Source organism: Cherax quadricarinatus, chromosome 2, assembly GCF_038502225.1.
Source record: "Cherax quadricarinatus isolate ZL_2023a chromosome 2, ASM3850222v1, whole genome shotgun sequence".
In the NCBI taxonomy this organism is placed as follows: Eukaryota; Metazoa; Arthropoda; class Malacostraca; order Decapoda; family Parastacidae; genus Cherax; species Cherax quadricarinatus.
This window is the reverse complement of record NC_091293.1, coordinates 77,524,194-77,540,559: the sequence shown is the minus strand read 5'-3', so window position 1 is coordinate 77,540,559 and position 16,366 is coordinate 77,524,194. Positions and strand designations below refer to the sequence as shown.

Below are 16,366 nucleotides of genomic sequence, written 5' to 3'. Positions count from 1 at the left end.
CATATACTTGCAACATCTGCCACATTGCTCCCCTATCCACTCTATCATATGCCCTTTCTAAATCCATAAATGCAATAAAAACTTCCCTACCCTTATCTAAATACTGTTCACATATATGCCACCCTGCCTTGGTGGGAATCGGCCAGTGTGATAAAAAAATAAAAAAAAATATATGCTTCAATGTAAACACTTGATCTACACATCCCCTACCCACTCTGAAACCTCCTTGCTCATCTGCAATCCTACATTCTGTCTTACCTATAATTTTTTCAACTATAACCCTACCGCACACTTTTCCTGGTATACTCAGTAAACTTATTCCTCTATAATTTTTACAATCTCTTTTGTCCCCTTTCCCTTTATATAAAGGGACTATACATGCTCTCTGCCAATCCCTAGGTACCTTCCCCTCTTTCATACATTTATTAAACTAAAGTACCAACCACTCCAACACTATATCCCCCCTTGCTTTTAACATTTCTGTCATGGGTTATCCTAGGTAATTTACACTATGCATGATAATTGGACTTCTGTATACCTGTACCTAAATAAACTTAATCAGCCAGCCAGCTGAGCACATTGGTGAGGAGTACCTGCATACACACACAACCATTTTTCAGTTAAAATTATTAGTCTTTTTTTTTTTTTCTCCCTTATATTAACTTTGATGCTTTGAATGGTCATTGCATTTGATGATCCTTTCTTCAGATAACTTTGTTTTAAACTTAGTATTCCAGTCATCTAACAGTATTCAATGTCAAGTAATTTAAAGTTTTAGTTTGCTTGAAAGGCTTTGCATATCTATGGGCTTTTCCATGTATGAAAAAGTGTAGGGGTCATCCTCGAAAAGGTTGGAGGGAGGGGATAACGGAGGTTTTGTGGGCGAGGGGTTTGGACTTCCAGCAAGCATGCGTGAGCATGTTAGATAGGAGTGAATGGTGACGAATGGTATTTGGGACCTGACGAGCTGTTGGAGTGTGAGCAGGGTAATGTTTAGTGAAGAGATTCAGGGAAACCGGTTATTTTTATATAGCCGGACTTGAGTGCTGGAAATGGGAAGTACAATGCCTGCACTCTAAAGGAGGGGTTTGGGATATTGGCAGTTTGGAGGGATATGCTGTGTATCTTGATACGTATATGCTTCTAAACTGTTGTATTCTGAGCACCTCTGCAAAAAGTGATTGTGTGAGTGAGGTGAAAGTGTTGAATGTTGATGAAAGTATTTTCTTTTTGGGGATTTTCTTTCTTTTTGGGTCACCCTGCCTCAGTGGGAGATGGTCGACTTGTTGGAAAAAAAAAAAAAAAACTACCGGAAAACAAATTTGTATTTATTTCGACACGAGATCTTGGGACACAAATTGACTATCAAAGCCAGTCCTATCTAAGGTATACTACCAACTCCTGGGATGCCACCCACAATACTTAACTAACACCCAGGTACCTACGTACTGCTAGGTGAACAGGGACAGCAAGTGTAAGGAAACATACCTGGCTGTGTTGCTATTTTATATCTTGGAACATCACTTTACATCTTGGAACATCACTTTACATCTTGGAACACCACTTTACATCTTGGAGCACCACTTTACATCTTGGAGCACCACTTTACTTCTTGGAACACCACTTTACTTCTTGGAACACCACTTTACATCTTGGAGCACCACTTTACATCTTTGAGCACCACTTTACATCTTGGAGCACCACTTTACATCTTGGAGCACCACTTTACATCTTGGAGCACCACTTTACATCTTGGAGCACCACTTTACATCTTGGAACACCACTTTACATCTTGGAGCACCACTTTACATCTTGGAACACTGCTTTACATCTTGGAGCACCACTTTACATCTTGGAGCACCACTTTACATCTTGGAGCACCACTTTACATCTTGGAACACTGCTTTACATCTTGGAACACTGCTTTACATCTTGGAGCACCACTTTACATCTTGGAGCACCACTTTACATCTTGGAACACTGCTTTACATCTTGGAGCACCACTTTACATCTTGGAGCACCACTTTACATCTTGGAACACTGCTTTACATCTTGGAGCACCACTTTACATCTTGGAGCACCACTTTACATCTTGGAACACTGCTTTACATCTTGGAGCACCACTTTACATCTTGGAACACTGCTTTACATCTTGGAACACTGCTTTACATCTTGGAACACTGCTTTACATCTTGGAGCACCACTTTACATCTTGGAGCACCACTTTACATCTTGGAGCACCGCTTTACATCTTGGAACACTGCTTTACATCTTGGAGCACCACTTTACATCTTGGAGCACCACTTTACATCTTGGAACACTGCTTTACATCTTGGAGCACCACTTTACATCTTGGAGCACCACTTTACATCTTGGAACACTGCTTTACATCTTGGAGCACCACTTTACATCTTGGAACACTGCTTTACATCTTGGAACACTGCTTTACATCTTGGAGCAGCTTTTTGTAAACAGATACTAAAGGTTTCAGGTGATTGCTATAACTAATTTTATTTTTGTCTAATATTTTCCTTTAATTTTTTTAATAACTTTATGCTTATGTTGCCCTTTATGCATTTAGTTAAAAATAACCACTGTTAATTCTTTCCTTTGTTTCAGTTCTCAAGGCTCACAGAATCTTTCAGCAGCTGCTCACTCGGCCACATTTGCCATTGCTGCCTTTCTGAAGAAGTTTTCACAACTCGATGTAAGCTTACCGATTACTGTGTCTCATTATATTGTTTAACCCTTCAAGGATACCAGGTACATACATACTGGTGAGGGGGATCTTTATTCAGGAAACTGGAACTGTCTTTCCCTTCCAGAGATCAGATTTGATTACCTCTCATTTCCTAGGTGGAATATAGGACCTCATTGGGGTTCAACACTTCCTGTGATTGTGAATAATTCTAAATTGCTTATAATATTTCAGCTCACAATTATATTAGGAAAATTGAATTTCATCATGTTAATGCCTTTAACCCTTTCAGGGTCGACAGGCCCTCTCAGAGACTTGTTCTCAGGGTCGGCCAAATTTAAAAAAAAAAAAATTCTTATGAAAAGATAGAGAATCTTTTCCCGATCATAATGACACCAAAAGTATGAAATTTGATGGAAAACTTATGGAATTATGCTCTTGTGAATTTAGCGGTCTCGACGATGTTTACGCATCGGCAATTTTGCCCACTTTGAGCCCTATTTTCAGCCAATTCCTGTATACTTGTCGACAAAAATCATAACTATTTCACTAGAACTCCATTTTTTCTATCAAATGAGTACAAGAAACCACCCATTTACCAAGGATGACCTCTTGGATAGTCTACCAAAAATATATAAAACATGGGAGCAAGAGATAGTGTATCAAAAAATGCAGAATGCCCATACCACAACATATGACTCGAAACTTTCTAGTCACCCTCATAGTGCTAAGCCAGACCCATCCCCCAGTCATAGCACTAATACCCACAGTGCTGGTGCTGGCCCAGGCCCAGCCCCCAGCCCTAGTGCTGACTCAGACCCAGCCCCCAGCCTTACTGCCAGCCCAGACGCTACCAGGGACCCTACCACAACCACCACTAAAACCGTAAATATACAACCATCATTGCACAAGACCGTGGCCCACAGTACAGATGTTGGAGAGGAGTCTCCTCCTCCTTCCTCTACTGAGGAAAGTAGATGGAATCCAGGACGGGGTGGCCCTGGCTTGGATACTAAGGATTATAGTGCAGTCCCAGAACCTGCAGAAATTGACAACACACCTCCCAACAATTCTCAACCAAAGGTGCATTTGTGCAAATACAGTATTATGCTTGGGGCATCTGTAGCATGGATTATCAGGAAAAAAAAATGGGACATGCAACTTTGAGCATCCCAAAAAATGTAGCGACCTCCTGTCTAAAGGAGTGTGTCGTTCTTCTTCCTGTACTTTCTTTCACCCAAAAATGTGTCACTCCTCGGTCCTCCAGAAGCAGTGTTACAACATCGACTGCCCTGCATACCATCTAAAAGGGACCAGGAGGCACAGACCCCACAAGACAAACAATAGTAGCTACGACAGCCTAACTCCAGGTGATTTTTTAGTGGCAGGAAACGGAAAAAGAAAATGGAAGGAAATAACAAAAATAGTCCACCACCTTGGAGCCTTCTTGGACTGGAGGTGCAGCCAGTGGCCACCCATGGCCCTCCAGAATTACAACTACTGATGCAATAACAAAATCCCCCCAACAAACACAGAATACAACCTCATTCATATTTGCTAATATACAGGGCCTTAAGCCATCCACCAACAACAAAATACCTTTTATCAGTGGACTTCTAGAGGAGTCTAATGCAATGTTTGCAGCCTTCACAGAGACTCGCACTAAAGATCACTTTGACAGTGAAATATGGATAAGTGGTTACAACCTTTTTAGATCACTTTGACAGTGAAATATGGGTAAGTGGTTACAACCTTTTTAGATGCGACAGAAAGAACAGGCAACAAGGGGGGGTTGCCCTGTATGTCAGAGTCCCTCATCTGCACGGAGTTGCTGAACACCACAAATGAGGTAGTTGAAGTTCTATCAATAAAGATCGAGAACCAAAACCTAGTCATTGTGGTTGTATATAAACCACCAGATGCAACCTCACAACAGTTCAAGGAACAGCTACTGAAAATTGATTACTGTTTGGAAAACCTTCCAGCTCCATCCCCAAACATCTTACTGATGGGTGATTTCAACCTAAGGCATACAAAATGGAAGAATGTAGCAAATAATGTTATAGCTAAAACAATCCCCGGAGGTAGCGCAGATGAAAGGTCACACACGCATGAGCTACTAAGTCTCTGTGAAAAACACGCCTTAAGCCAGCAGATAGTGGAGCCAACAAGACTAGGAAACACACTTGACCTTATCTTCACAAATAATGAGGACCTGATAAGAGAGATAAGAATATCAAAAATAACTAATTCCGATCACAACTTAATCGAAGTCCAGACGTACATGCATAGGGGTCCTGATCAGCAGAATGCATGTACCTGTGAAGGTGTCTTCACAAAATACAACTTCAACAACAAGAACATCAACTGGGACCAGGTAAACCATGTCCTAAACGAAACATGTTGGGAAGATGTCTTAAATGACATGGATCCAAACCAGTGCCTTGAAAGGATCAACTTCCTGGCAGCCGAAGCATGTTCTAGGCATATTCCCCTAAGAAAGAAGAAGAGCAGAAGTAAACTGGAGAGAGAAAAACGCTCCCTCTACAGAAGACGACGAAGAGTCACCGAGCTCCTCAGGAGTGCTAGAATATCTGATACACGAAAGGAGGAGCTGACCAGGGAAGTGCAAACTATCGAACTTAAGTTAAATGACTCTTACAGGAGCCAGGAGAGACAGGAGGAGCTTAAAGCTATTAGTGAAATTGAAAGAAATTCAAAATATTTCTTTTCATATGCCAAAAACAAGGCAAATACCACATCTAGTATGGGGCCCTTACTCAGACAGGATGGGACTTACACAGATGACAACAAGGAAATGAGTGAAATATTGAAAACCCAGTACGACTCTGTGTTTAGTGAACCACTAATCGGTCTGAGGATCGACGACCCAAATGATTTCTTCATGAATGAGCCTCAAAACTCCATAAATGTATGCCAGATTTCCGACATTACCCTAACTCCGATAGATTTTGAAAAAGCCATTGACAGCATGCCCATGCACTCAGCCCCGGGCCCAGACTTGTGGAACTGTTTTCATTAAGAACTGCAAGAAACCCCTCTCGCGTGCCCTAAGTACACTATGGAGGAGGAGCTTGGACATGGGTGAAATTCCACAGTCACTTAAAACAACGGATATAGCCCCACACCATAAAGGTGGCAGCAAAGCATTAGCTAAGAACTATAGACCAATAGCTCTGACGTCCCACTTCATAAAAATCTTTGAAAGAGTGCTAAGAAGCAGGATTGCAAATCACTTGGATTCCCAAAATCTGCACAATCCAAGGCAACATGGGTTCAGGGCAGGTCGCTCCTGCCTCTCACAACTACTGGATCACTATGATATGGCCTTGGATGCACTGGAAGAAAATCAGAATGCAGATGTAATATACACAGACTTTGCAAAAGCATTTGACAAATGCGATCATGGTGTAATAGCCCATAAAATACTTGCTAAAGGAATAACTGGGAAAGTGGGAAGATGGATCTTCAACTTCCTAACAAATCGAACACAAACAGTTAAATTGGAGGCTGCCATAGTGAAGAGCTCTGTTCCACAAGGCACAGTACTCGCCCCCATCTTATTCCTCATCCTCATATCAGACATAGACAGAGATATACATCACAGAACCATATCATCCTTTGTAGATTATACCAGGATCTGCATGAGGCTGTCGTCTGCTGAGGATGCGGTTAACCTCCAAGAAGATATAAACAAAGTTTTCCAGTGGGCAACGGTAAACAATATGATGTTCAATGAGGACAAATTCCAACTACTCCGTTATGGAAAACTGGAGGAGATAATAACTAGAACAGAGTATACTACAGACTGGCCATACAATAGAGCGGAAAAATAATGTAAGGTACCTGGGAGTAGTAATGTCTGAGGATCTCACTTTCAAGGATCACAACAGTGCCATGATCGCACGTGCAAAGAAAATGATAGGATGGATAATGAGAACGTTCAAAACGAGAGATGCCAAGCCAATGATGATCCTTTTCAAATCACTTGTTCTCTCTAGGCTGGAATACTGCTGTACATTAACATCTCCATTCAAAGCAGATGAAATCGCAGATCTAGAGAGTGTACAGAGATCCTTTACTGCACGCATAAGTTCTGTCAAGCACTTTAACTACTGGGAACGCTTGGAAGCACTTGGCTTGTACTCATTGGAATGCAGGAGGGAGAGATATATCATAATCTACACTTGGAAAATCTTGGAAGGAATGGTCCCAAATCTGCACACAGAAATCACTCCCTACGAAAGTAAAAGACTGGGCAGGCGATGCAAAATGCGCCCAATAAAAAGTAGGGGCGCCATTGGTACACTAAGGGAAAGCACCATAAGTGTCTGGGGCCCAAGACTGTTCAACAGCCTCCCATCAAGCATTAGGGGAATTGCCAACAAACCCCTGGCTGCCTTCAAGAAAGAGCTGGACAGATACCTAAAGTCAGTGCCAGATCAGCCGGGCTGTGGCTCGTACGTTGGACTGCATGCGGCCAGCAGTAACAGCCTGGTTGATCAGGCCCTGATCCATCGGGAGGCCTGGTCGTGGGCCGGGCCACGGGGGCGTTGATCCCCGGAATAACCTCCAGGTATCCAATACAGTGGTCAGAATTTAGCAGTTTTGCCAATTTGACACAAATTTCAAAAGATGCCAACTTCCAAATAGGGTCCAGAATAAACAAGAAAGACATTCCTGGCACTAAAATAACATTTCCTCTGTTAGTCACATCCCCATGCCCCTCTTACATTCTTTTGCTTTCCACTTTGAATTTTTCTTCTCGCAAAAAAATAGAAGATTCACTGTTATGCAGACTACTGCATTGGTGTAGAAATGGTATAAATAATATCAGCGCACTTGTGAAAGAATATTAGACTCACCAGTTGACGTGTATTGGATGCGTAGCATGATTTGGTTTACTTTTGAACTTTGGTAAAAATCGAACATTTCTGCTACTTTGAGCTCAATTTCAAGGTACTTTTCTTTGTAAAACCAGTCAAAATCATCTCAATTTCTGTAATACGTCTTCCATTCTATAAAATGAGACCAGGAAAACTAGAATGAAACAATAAATACCGTACGAAAATACAGTGCAAAGTCGCTGTTTTAATCCAAAAACATGGTCAAAGTTTTTTTTTTCCTCATTACGCACTGTGTGCTGCAGGATTTCTTTTATACCTCGCACACTGACCACATAGACCCATTCTTTCATATGTAGGCCTACCAGCTTTCTCTCACTAGATTTGAGGGCACTAGAATTTAGGCGTACTAGTACGTCAAAAACCCTGGCTCATAAGCCGTACTAGTACGGCCAAAACCCTGAAAGGGTTAAAATGAGTCAACCTTGAGGAATTCCAGTAAGTCTTGATTTTGAATTGAGCTCTAGTAAAAATAAGTGAAAAAGACTACTATACAGTTAGTGATGTAACTCTGACTATAATCTTTGATATCTTTTGTACTTTTTCATCAAAGTTTCATTGTAATAGGAAGCCTTGCCTAAAACCATCCCTTAATCCTGCCATGGCCATACTGGTGTTGGATTAGTTTCCTGAAACCTGCATTCATAGTCTCATTGTGGCCCATACTAACCTTCCAAGTGTGTATAGGAATATCCCTAGTTGGATGAAACTTATTAAGCCAGCATGATAGTGGATAACACACTGGCCTGATAATTAGGACTTCTACAAGGGTTTGATCCTCACTTTATTCAGTGAGTTATGATTACTTCTTTGGCTGAATACAATATTAGTTAGCTGGTTGTTATACTGTACTGGAAGACCGTGTGCAAGATATTATAAAAAAATGTAAAGAACTACAGTGTATGATTACACAATTATGGATAAGCCATTAATGTAGAAATTACGGGAATGTGCATTGTTTACCTGGAGAGAGTTCCGGGGGTCAACGCCCCCGTGTATAGTAATATATACTATACATTTTGGTGGATACTAGGTTAAGATGTTATATACTTAATGCCTTTCATATGTTTGATACAGGTGTTTCATGTAATATGACATTAAATGGGGCAGAAAAATTGGTGCTAATTAAAAAATTGTGCATTAATAGATGATTCTATTCTCACTAACCAGTAAGAGTGATGACATGCTTTGTTTGCCAGTAGCCACCTCGCTAAACACACATTCATCTTATTCTCACTTGTTCTACAATTACTGAATTACATATCGAGCTTACTCAGTGGACTCCGGCTGAACGACCGTTCACATAATGTGATTTCAAGTAACTACCAAAAAAAAAAAAATAGGACCTTACCTCGCTTCTCATTAACATCTCATTCACCTCTCATATAATTGCCAGCTTCCTGACTGCTGGTCTCCCACTTTCCTCTTTCAGTTAGTGAACACTTGCTTATAGATCAGCTGACAGGTCTATTCACCAGGCACAATAGACACTCTTCTCACCATTGTTTTGACTTGCAATAATTTACAAGAAAATGTGTGAACTGAGCCACTTGCATATTTTAGTGTCATAAAGAGTGGCTACAACTTTGTATGCTTTGCCTCTGGCAGCTAGCAAAATCCACATTAAGAACTACCTGTAGAATCAAGACCATTAACTACAGGTTCATTCACGAATAAAAAGAAAATGAGCGAAATTCTGAAGAGAAAAATATGAGTCGATGTTCAGCAACCCACTAAACAAAAGCAGGGTGGAGAATGCAGAAACTTTTTTCATTCCATCTGAAGTCCATGCAGATCAAGTAACTGACTTAAGCAGCAATTCTGTGGGATTCAAAAAAGAAATAAAAAATGTGCCCACTCATTCAACAATTAGACTAGATTCATGGAATTCCTTATTTATAAAAAAGTTTAAAGTACCACTACCACAAACACTGTATCCTTTGGAGAAAGAGCTTAAATCTAGGTGAAATATCAGGAGACCTTAACCCTTTGAGGGTTTTCGTCGTACTAGTACGTCTTACGCGTAGGGGTTTTTGACGTACTAGTACTCATAAATTCTAGCGACCTCAAATCTAGTGGGAGAAAGCTGGTAGGCCTTCATATGAAAGAATGCGTCTATGTGGTGAGTGTGCACAGTCTAAAAAAAATCCTGCAGCACACGGTGCATAATGAGAACAAAAAAACTTTTTCCATTTTTTTTTAATAAATCAGCGACTTTGCAGTGTATTTTCGTATAGTATTTATTGTTGTATTCTAGTTTTCTTGGTCTCATTTTATAGAATGGAAGACATATTACTGAAATTGAGATGATTTTGACTGGTTTTACAATGAAAGGTGCCTTGAAATTGAGCTCAAAGTAGCAGAATTGTTGTATTCTGTTTTCGATTTTAGAATGGAAGACCTGAAATTGAGAAACTTCAAAAAGGTGTAATTGAGCTCAAATCGTGCCAAAAGCGTGCAATACACGTCAACTGGTGAGTCTAATATTCTTTCACAAGTGCACCAATAATATTTATACCAATTTTTACACTAATGCAGTAGTCTGCATAACAGTAAATCTTATATTTTTTGTGAGAATAAAAATTCAAAGTGGAAAGCAAAAGAATATAAGAGGGGCCTTGAGACGTGACTAATGACTAGAGGAAATGTCATTTTAGTGCCAGGAATGTCTTTCTTGTTTATTCTGGACCCTATTCCGAAATTGGCATCTTTTGAAATTTGTGTGAAATTGGCAAAATTGCTAAATTCTGACCACTGTACTGGATAGTTGAATTTATAAATGGGTGGTTTCTTGCACCCATTCGATAGAAAAAATGGAGTTCTAGCGAAATATTCATGTTTTTTGTCGACTAGTACAGTGAAATTGGCTGAAAATGGGGCTCAAAGTGGGCAAAATCGCCGATCCGTAAACATCGCCGAGACCGCTAACTTTGCGAGAGCATAATTCCGTAAGTTTTCTATCAAATTTCAAACTTTTGGTGTCGTTATGATCGGGAAAAGATTCTCTATCTTTTCATAAGAGAAAATAATTTTTTTTTTTTTTTTTAAATTTGGCCGACCCTGAGAACGAGTTTCGGAGAGGGCCTGTCGACCCTCAAAGGGTTAAAGAGTGCAGACATAGCCCCCTGTGCATAAGGGAGACAGTAAAGCATTGGGCATGAAACACTAGACAAGTAGTCCTGACATCTCACATTGTAAGTCTTTAAAAGTTATGAGATGCTAAATTACAAATTTTGTGGAAAAACACAACTTACACATTGCAAACCTGCATGGTTTTAAAGTTGGGAGATCATGCTTGGCATGCTTGCTGAACTACTGTGGCAAAATTATGGAGGTGCTGGAAGAAAATAAAAATTCATATGTGATATACAAGGACTTTGCAAAGACATTTAACATGTGTGATCATGGAGTGATTGCACACAAAATAAGGGCTAAAGGCATAATGGGGAAGTAGGCAGAAAAATTTATAAATTTCTGATAGAACACAAAGGGTAGTAGTAAACAAAGCAAATTCCAGTATTAGTGAGGTAAAAATCTCAGTGCCTTAAGGCACTTCTGGCACCTGTACTGCCTTATCCTCATAACAGACATAGATGAAAATACTCACCAACAGTGGAAGAAATATTTATTAAGGATACAACAGTCTCATACATTTTATGTTGAATTTTCCTGGAATAGGGTCTTGTTTTGCCAGTTCTTTGATCTTTTGGTTAGCAACATCATGACAGTTCCACAAACAAATGAAGTACATTGGAGACCAAGTATTATCCTTGTCACTTTTAGACCCCCACATATATTCTGCTTGTGGTCATTGCAGTTTATTAACGTAAGCAAAATTTCCATGGATTCGTATGTTTCCTTTTAATCCCACAATATGAACCACTGGCACAGATGACTTTTCATTGCCATTGTGAAGGAGCACTGCTTTCAAACTGACCTTACTGAAATCGATAAATAGTCTTCTTTCATAAGACCATACACATCAGTGTTGAAATACCATTCTCCATATGCTGCCAAACTAGTAGGGCATACATGAAAAATAGATATTTTTGTTCCTTCTGCTTAAAGATTCCACTGTTGTAATCATGACAAAAGTAGTTCTGTCTTCTGCTTTAATAGGTGAAGGTCCCTGGCAAGATCATTTAACTCTTGTTAAATGATCTGGTGGTTCATAAATATCAGTATTGTCAGTTTCTTCACTACTATCACGTTCTGTGTCATAAGCAGCAGGTGGAACAGATGTACGAGTCTCTCTACTATGTAGTATGTACAGGTTTTAAATCTGATTCACAATCTGAATATGTTATCTTATTCTTGTTTTTCTTAGGGAAATCAACCATATTATCCATAATGAAGCAAGTCATTCAAATGATTCTTCAACTCTTGCCACACTTTTGGGACTGCAAGTGGCATGTACATTTTCCATTCAACCATTGTGTTGGCCCTAAGGTATAAATATACAGCATGTGTGTGGAGTCCATGTTTTATCTTGATTTATCTTACAACCAAAGTAGTGCTTGTATACACACTTGGCACACTTGATTATATTTTCTTGATAAATTACTGCATACGTAGCAAAACCTGTCTACGCTCTAAGGCATCCTCACCTATTAATGTTAACCTGAAATAGAGATTTCATATAGTAGAGCAAAATATATTTAATCTAAATATGGGTATGTGTATACAGCAGAGAAATGCAATTTAAGCAATATTAACACCAATGTACACAATGAGTAGTAATCTTTTGTAACTGTCTAAACACTGGGACAGCCAGAGCACAACTGATGCTCTTCAACTTTTCCTGACAAGCAGGTATGATGTGTAAGATTCATGTTTATTCGTGTAAGCAGATGACTGCAAGGCTTTCCTCAGAGGTGTAGTATTGAAGTTTATACCTGTAACAAAGAATGAGATGTGGAATTGTTTGTCCAACTTACGTATGTTTTGATAGAAACATGGGACAAGTGATTTGCCACCTTTTTATCTGCCAGTAATGTGTGTTGGTAATTTCTCTTCCTTGCATTTACTTATCAAAGGTAGCTGTAGATACAACACACAATGTAGAAGTACATCAAAATGGTATACAATACCGACAGGTTGTTAGGTAAGACACATATGCAACAGTTAGACATCTTTATTCCGAAACGTTTCGCCTACACAGTAGGCTTCTTCAGTCGAATACAGAAAGTAGGCAGGAGCAGTAGAGATGTGAAGACGATGTAATCAGTCCATCACCCTTAAAGTCGTAGAATTTGAGGTTGTCAGTCCCTCGGCCTGGAGAAGTTCAGTTCCATAGTCAGGAACTATCTGAAGATCAAGCGACAGTGCGGAGGCTTAAATACTGTCGGAAGGAGAGGTGCAGGGTAGTAGTAGTAGTAGTAGTAGTAGTAGTAGTAGTAGTAGTAGTGAGAGGCAACTGAGAGGTCATGTCCCTCTCAGATCCAACCCTTCTCACTTGAAAAGCTTGTCCAAGGTGTTTTCTGTACCAAGATGCCACGTGTTGCAGTGTCTGACAAGATGAACATCAAAATGGTATACAATACCGACAGGTTGTTAGGTAAGACACATATGCAACAGTTAGACATCTTTATTCCGAAACGTTTCGCCTACACAGTAGGCTTCTTCAGTCGAATACAGAAAGTAGGCAGGAGCAGTAGAGATGTGAAGACGATGTAATCAGTCCATCACCCTTAAAGTCGTAGAATTTGAGGTTGTCAGTCCCTCGGCCTGGAGAAGTTCAGTTCCATAGTCAGGAACTATCTGAAGATCAAGCGACAGTGCGGAGGCTTAAATACTGTCGGAAGGAGAGGTGCAGGGTAGTAGTAGTAGTAGTAGTAGTAGTAGTAGTAGTAGTAGTGAGAGGCAACTGAGAGGTCATGTCCCTCTCAGATCCAACCCTTCTCACTTGAAAAGCTTGTCCAAGGTGTTTTCTGTACCAAGATGCCACGTGTTGCAGTGTCTGACAAGATGAACATCAAAATGGTATACAATACCGACAGGTTGTTAGGTAAGACACATATGCAACAGTTAGACATCTTTATTCCGAAACGTTTCGCCTACACAGTAGGCTTCTTCAGTCGAATACAGAAAGTAGGCAGGAGCAGTAGAGATGTGAAGACGATGTAATCAGTCCATCACCCTTAAAGTCGTAGAATTTGAGGTTGTCAGTCCCTCGGCCTGGAGAAGTTCAGTTCCATAGTCAGGAACTATCTGAAGATCAAGCGACAGTGCGGAGAAGGGTTGGATCTGAGAGGGACATGACCTCTCAGTTGCCTCTCACTACTACTACTACTACTACTACTACTACTACTACTACTACCCTGCACCTCTCCTTCCGACAGTATTTAAGCCTCCGCACTGTCGCTTGATCTTCAGATAGTTCCTGACTATGGAACTGAACTTCTCCAGGCCGAGGGACTGACAACCTCAAATTCTACGACTTTAAGGGTGATGGACTGATTACATCGTCTTCACATCTCTACTGCTCCTGCCTACTTTCTGTATTCGACTGAAGAAGCCTACTGTGTAGGCGAAACGTTTCGGAATAAAGATGTCTAACTGTTGCATATGTGTCTTACCTAACAACCTGTCGGTATTGTATACCATTTTGATGTTCATCTTGTCAGACACTGCAACACGTGGCATCTTGGTACAGAAAACACCTTGGACAAGCTTTTCAAGTGAGAAGGGTTGGATCTGAGAGGGACATGACCTCTCAGTTGCCTCTCACTACTACTACTACTACTACTACTACTACTACTACTACCCTGCACCTCTCCTTCCGACAGTATTTAAGCCTCCGCACTGTCGCTTGATCTTCAGATAGTTCCTGACTATGGAACTGAACTTCTCCAGGCCGAGGGACTGACAACCTCAAATTCTACGACTTTAAGGGTGATGGACTGATTACATCGTCTTCACATCTCTACTGCTCCTGCCTACTTTCTGTATTCGACTGAAGAAGCCTACTGTGTAGGCGAAACGTTTCGGAATAAAGATGTCTAACTGTTGCATATGTGTCTTACCTAACAACCTGTCGGTATTGTATACCATTTTGATGTTCATCTTGTCAGACACTGCAACACGTGGCATCTTGGTACAGAAAACACCTTGGACAAGCTTTTCAAGTGAGAAGGGTTGGATCTGAGAGGGACATGACCTCTCAGTTGCCTCTCACTACTACTACTACTACTACTACTACTACTACTACCCTGCACCTCTCCTTCCGACAGTATTTAAGCCTCCGCACTGTCGCTTGATCTTCAGATAGTTCCTGACTATGGAACTGAACTTCTCCAGGCCGAGGGACTGACAACCTCAAATTCTACGACTTTAAGGGTGATGGACTGATTACATCGTCTTCACATCTCTACTGCTCCTGCCTACTTTCTGTATTCGACTGAAGAAGCCTACTGTGTAGGCGAAACGTTTCGGAATAAAGATGTCTAACTGTTGCATATGTGTCTTACCTAACAATGTAGAAGTAGTTGCTGATAAAAAAGTGACAGCAAAAATCAGTGAACCATTGAGTTTTGGGACAGTACTCTTGAACACCACATGTACTTCATATCTCTGACATCCTTCTTGCAAAAAAAAAAAAAAAAAAAAAAAAAAGGCAAAACAATTTCATTTTCTAACACTATTAATGTCTTTAAGCACTGTTGTGAATATAACAGTAAAATATTACTACACAGTTGAACTGTCTGTAACTTGTATTGGTTATGATTGAGTAATGAAAAGGAAAGTGATAGATGAACTCGTGTTCAAACATTCGCTACCATTGCTGAGTTCAAGCTAAGCATCAGTGGAGACCAAGTGGTTTAGTGAGAGTGGGGCAGCACTCGCAAGCTACACACCACCACACAGTTATCTCCCATGCATTAACATGTATTGTTTTTCCCAATTTTCCCTTTATCAAATAGATTTTTTGTGGTTTATGCTTATTTGATGTATATGTGGTGGATTCCTATTTATTTGGTACAATTTGGTTAATGATTGGATATTTTATATTGAAATTGTGATGTATTATGAGAGATTCACTTTTTTTTTTTATTTATTTATTAATACAGTATATTGATGAATGGTATAAAAATACTTAATGCTATATTCCATCAGACTAGCAGGAGATATATACACAATTTTTATTTGTTGATGGCTGCAGCCTGGCAGGAGGGAATTCGAGTGAGGAATTCAGACGTTTTTTTGCTTGTTGAATTTAAGTTGAGATTGTTAAGGACAGGTCATCTGTATGTACCAGTATGCACGTTACAGAAAAACATTAATAAATAATTGTCATATTTTTAAGGTAATTCATCCATTACCAGGCTACCTTGGAATATGATGAAAACCTGCCGGACGACGAGAAGATGAGCAAAATTGTGTCCTGGGTAAATCGTGTAGAATCTGCATCAGACACAATCGCCCAGCTCACAGCAGCGATCTTAGTCATTGTGAATCAAGTTACATTATCACAACAAGGTGAGGATAATGTGTTGGAGAAGAGTAAGGATGTGTGAATAGTAGTTATCAGTTGGCTAAGGTACTTGTTGATAGACACTTGTTTTTTTTTTTTTTTGGGGGGGGGGGTGCATATCACACTAATTCCTCACCCAACCATACACATACTAGTAACTAACACAGCCAGGAACTAAGACTCAACCTCTGCAACCACAGATATGTACACACACACACACACACACACACACACACACACACACACACACACACACACACGCACACGCAT

At 40.2% G+C, this 16,366-nt stretch overlaps 1 protein-coding gene across 4 annotated transcripts in view; it reads left to right on the top strand.

The window, feature by feature from the left end:
• Positions 1-16,366, top strand: part of LOC128684368 (kinesin-like protein KIF14) — a 269,582-nt gene that overhangs the window by 244,678 nt on the left and 8,538 nt on the right. For all 4 annotated transcript variants that reach the window (XM_070089073.1, XM_070089083.1, XM_070089065.1 and 1 more), the window contains 2 exons: positions 2,620-2,707; positions 15,948-16,101. In XM_070089073.1, the coding sequence (XP_069945174.1) occupies positions 2,620-2,707; positions 15,948-16,101 (242 nt within the window). The remainder of the gene's footprint in view (positions 1-2,619; positions 2,708-15,947; positions 16,102-16,366) is intronic.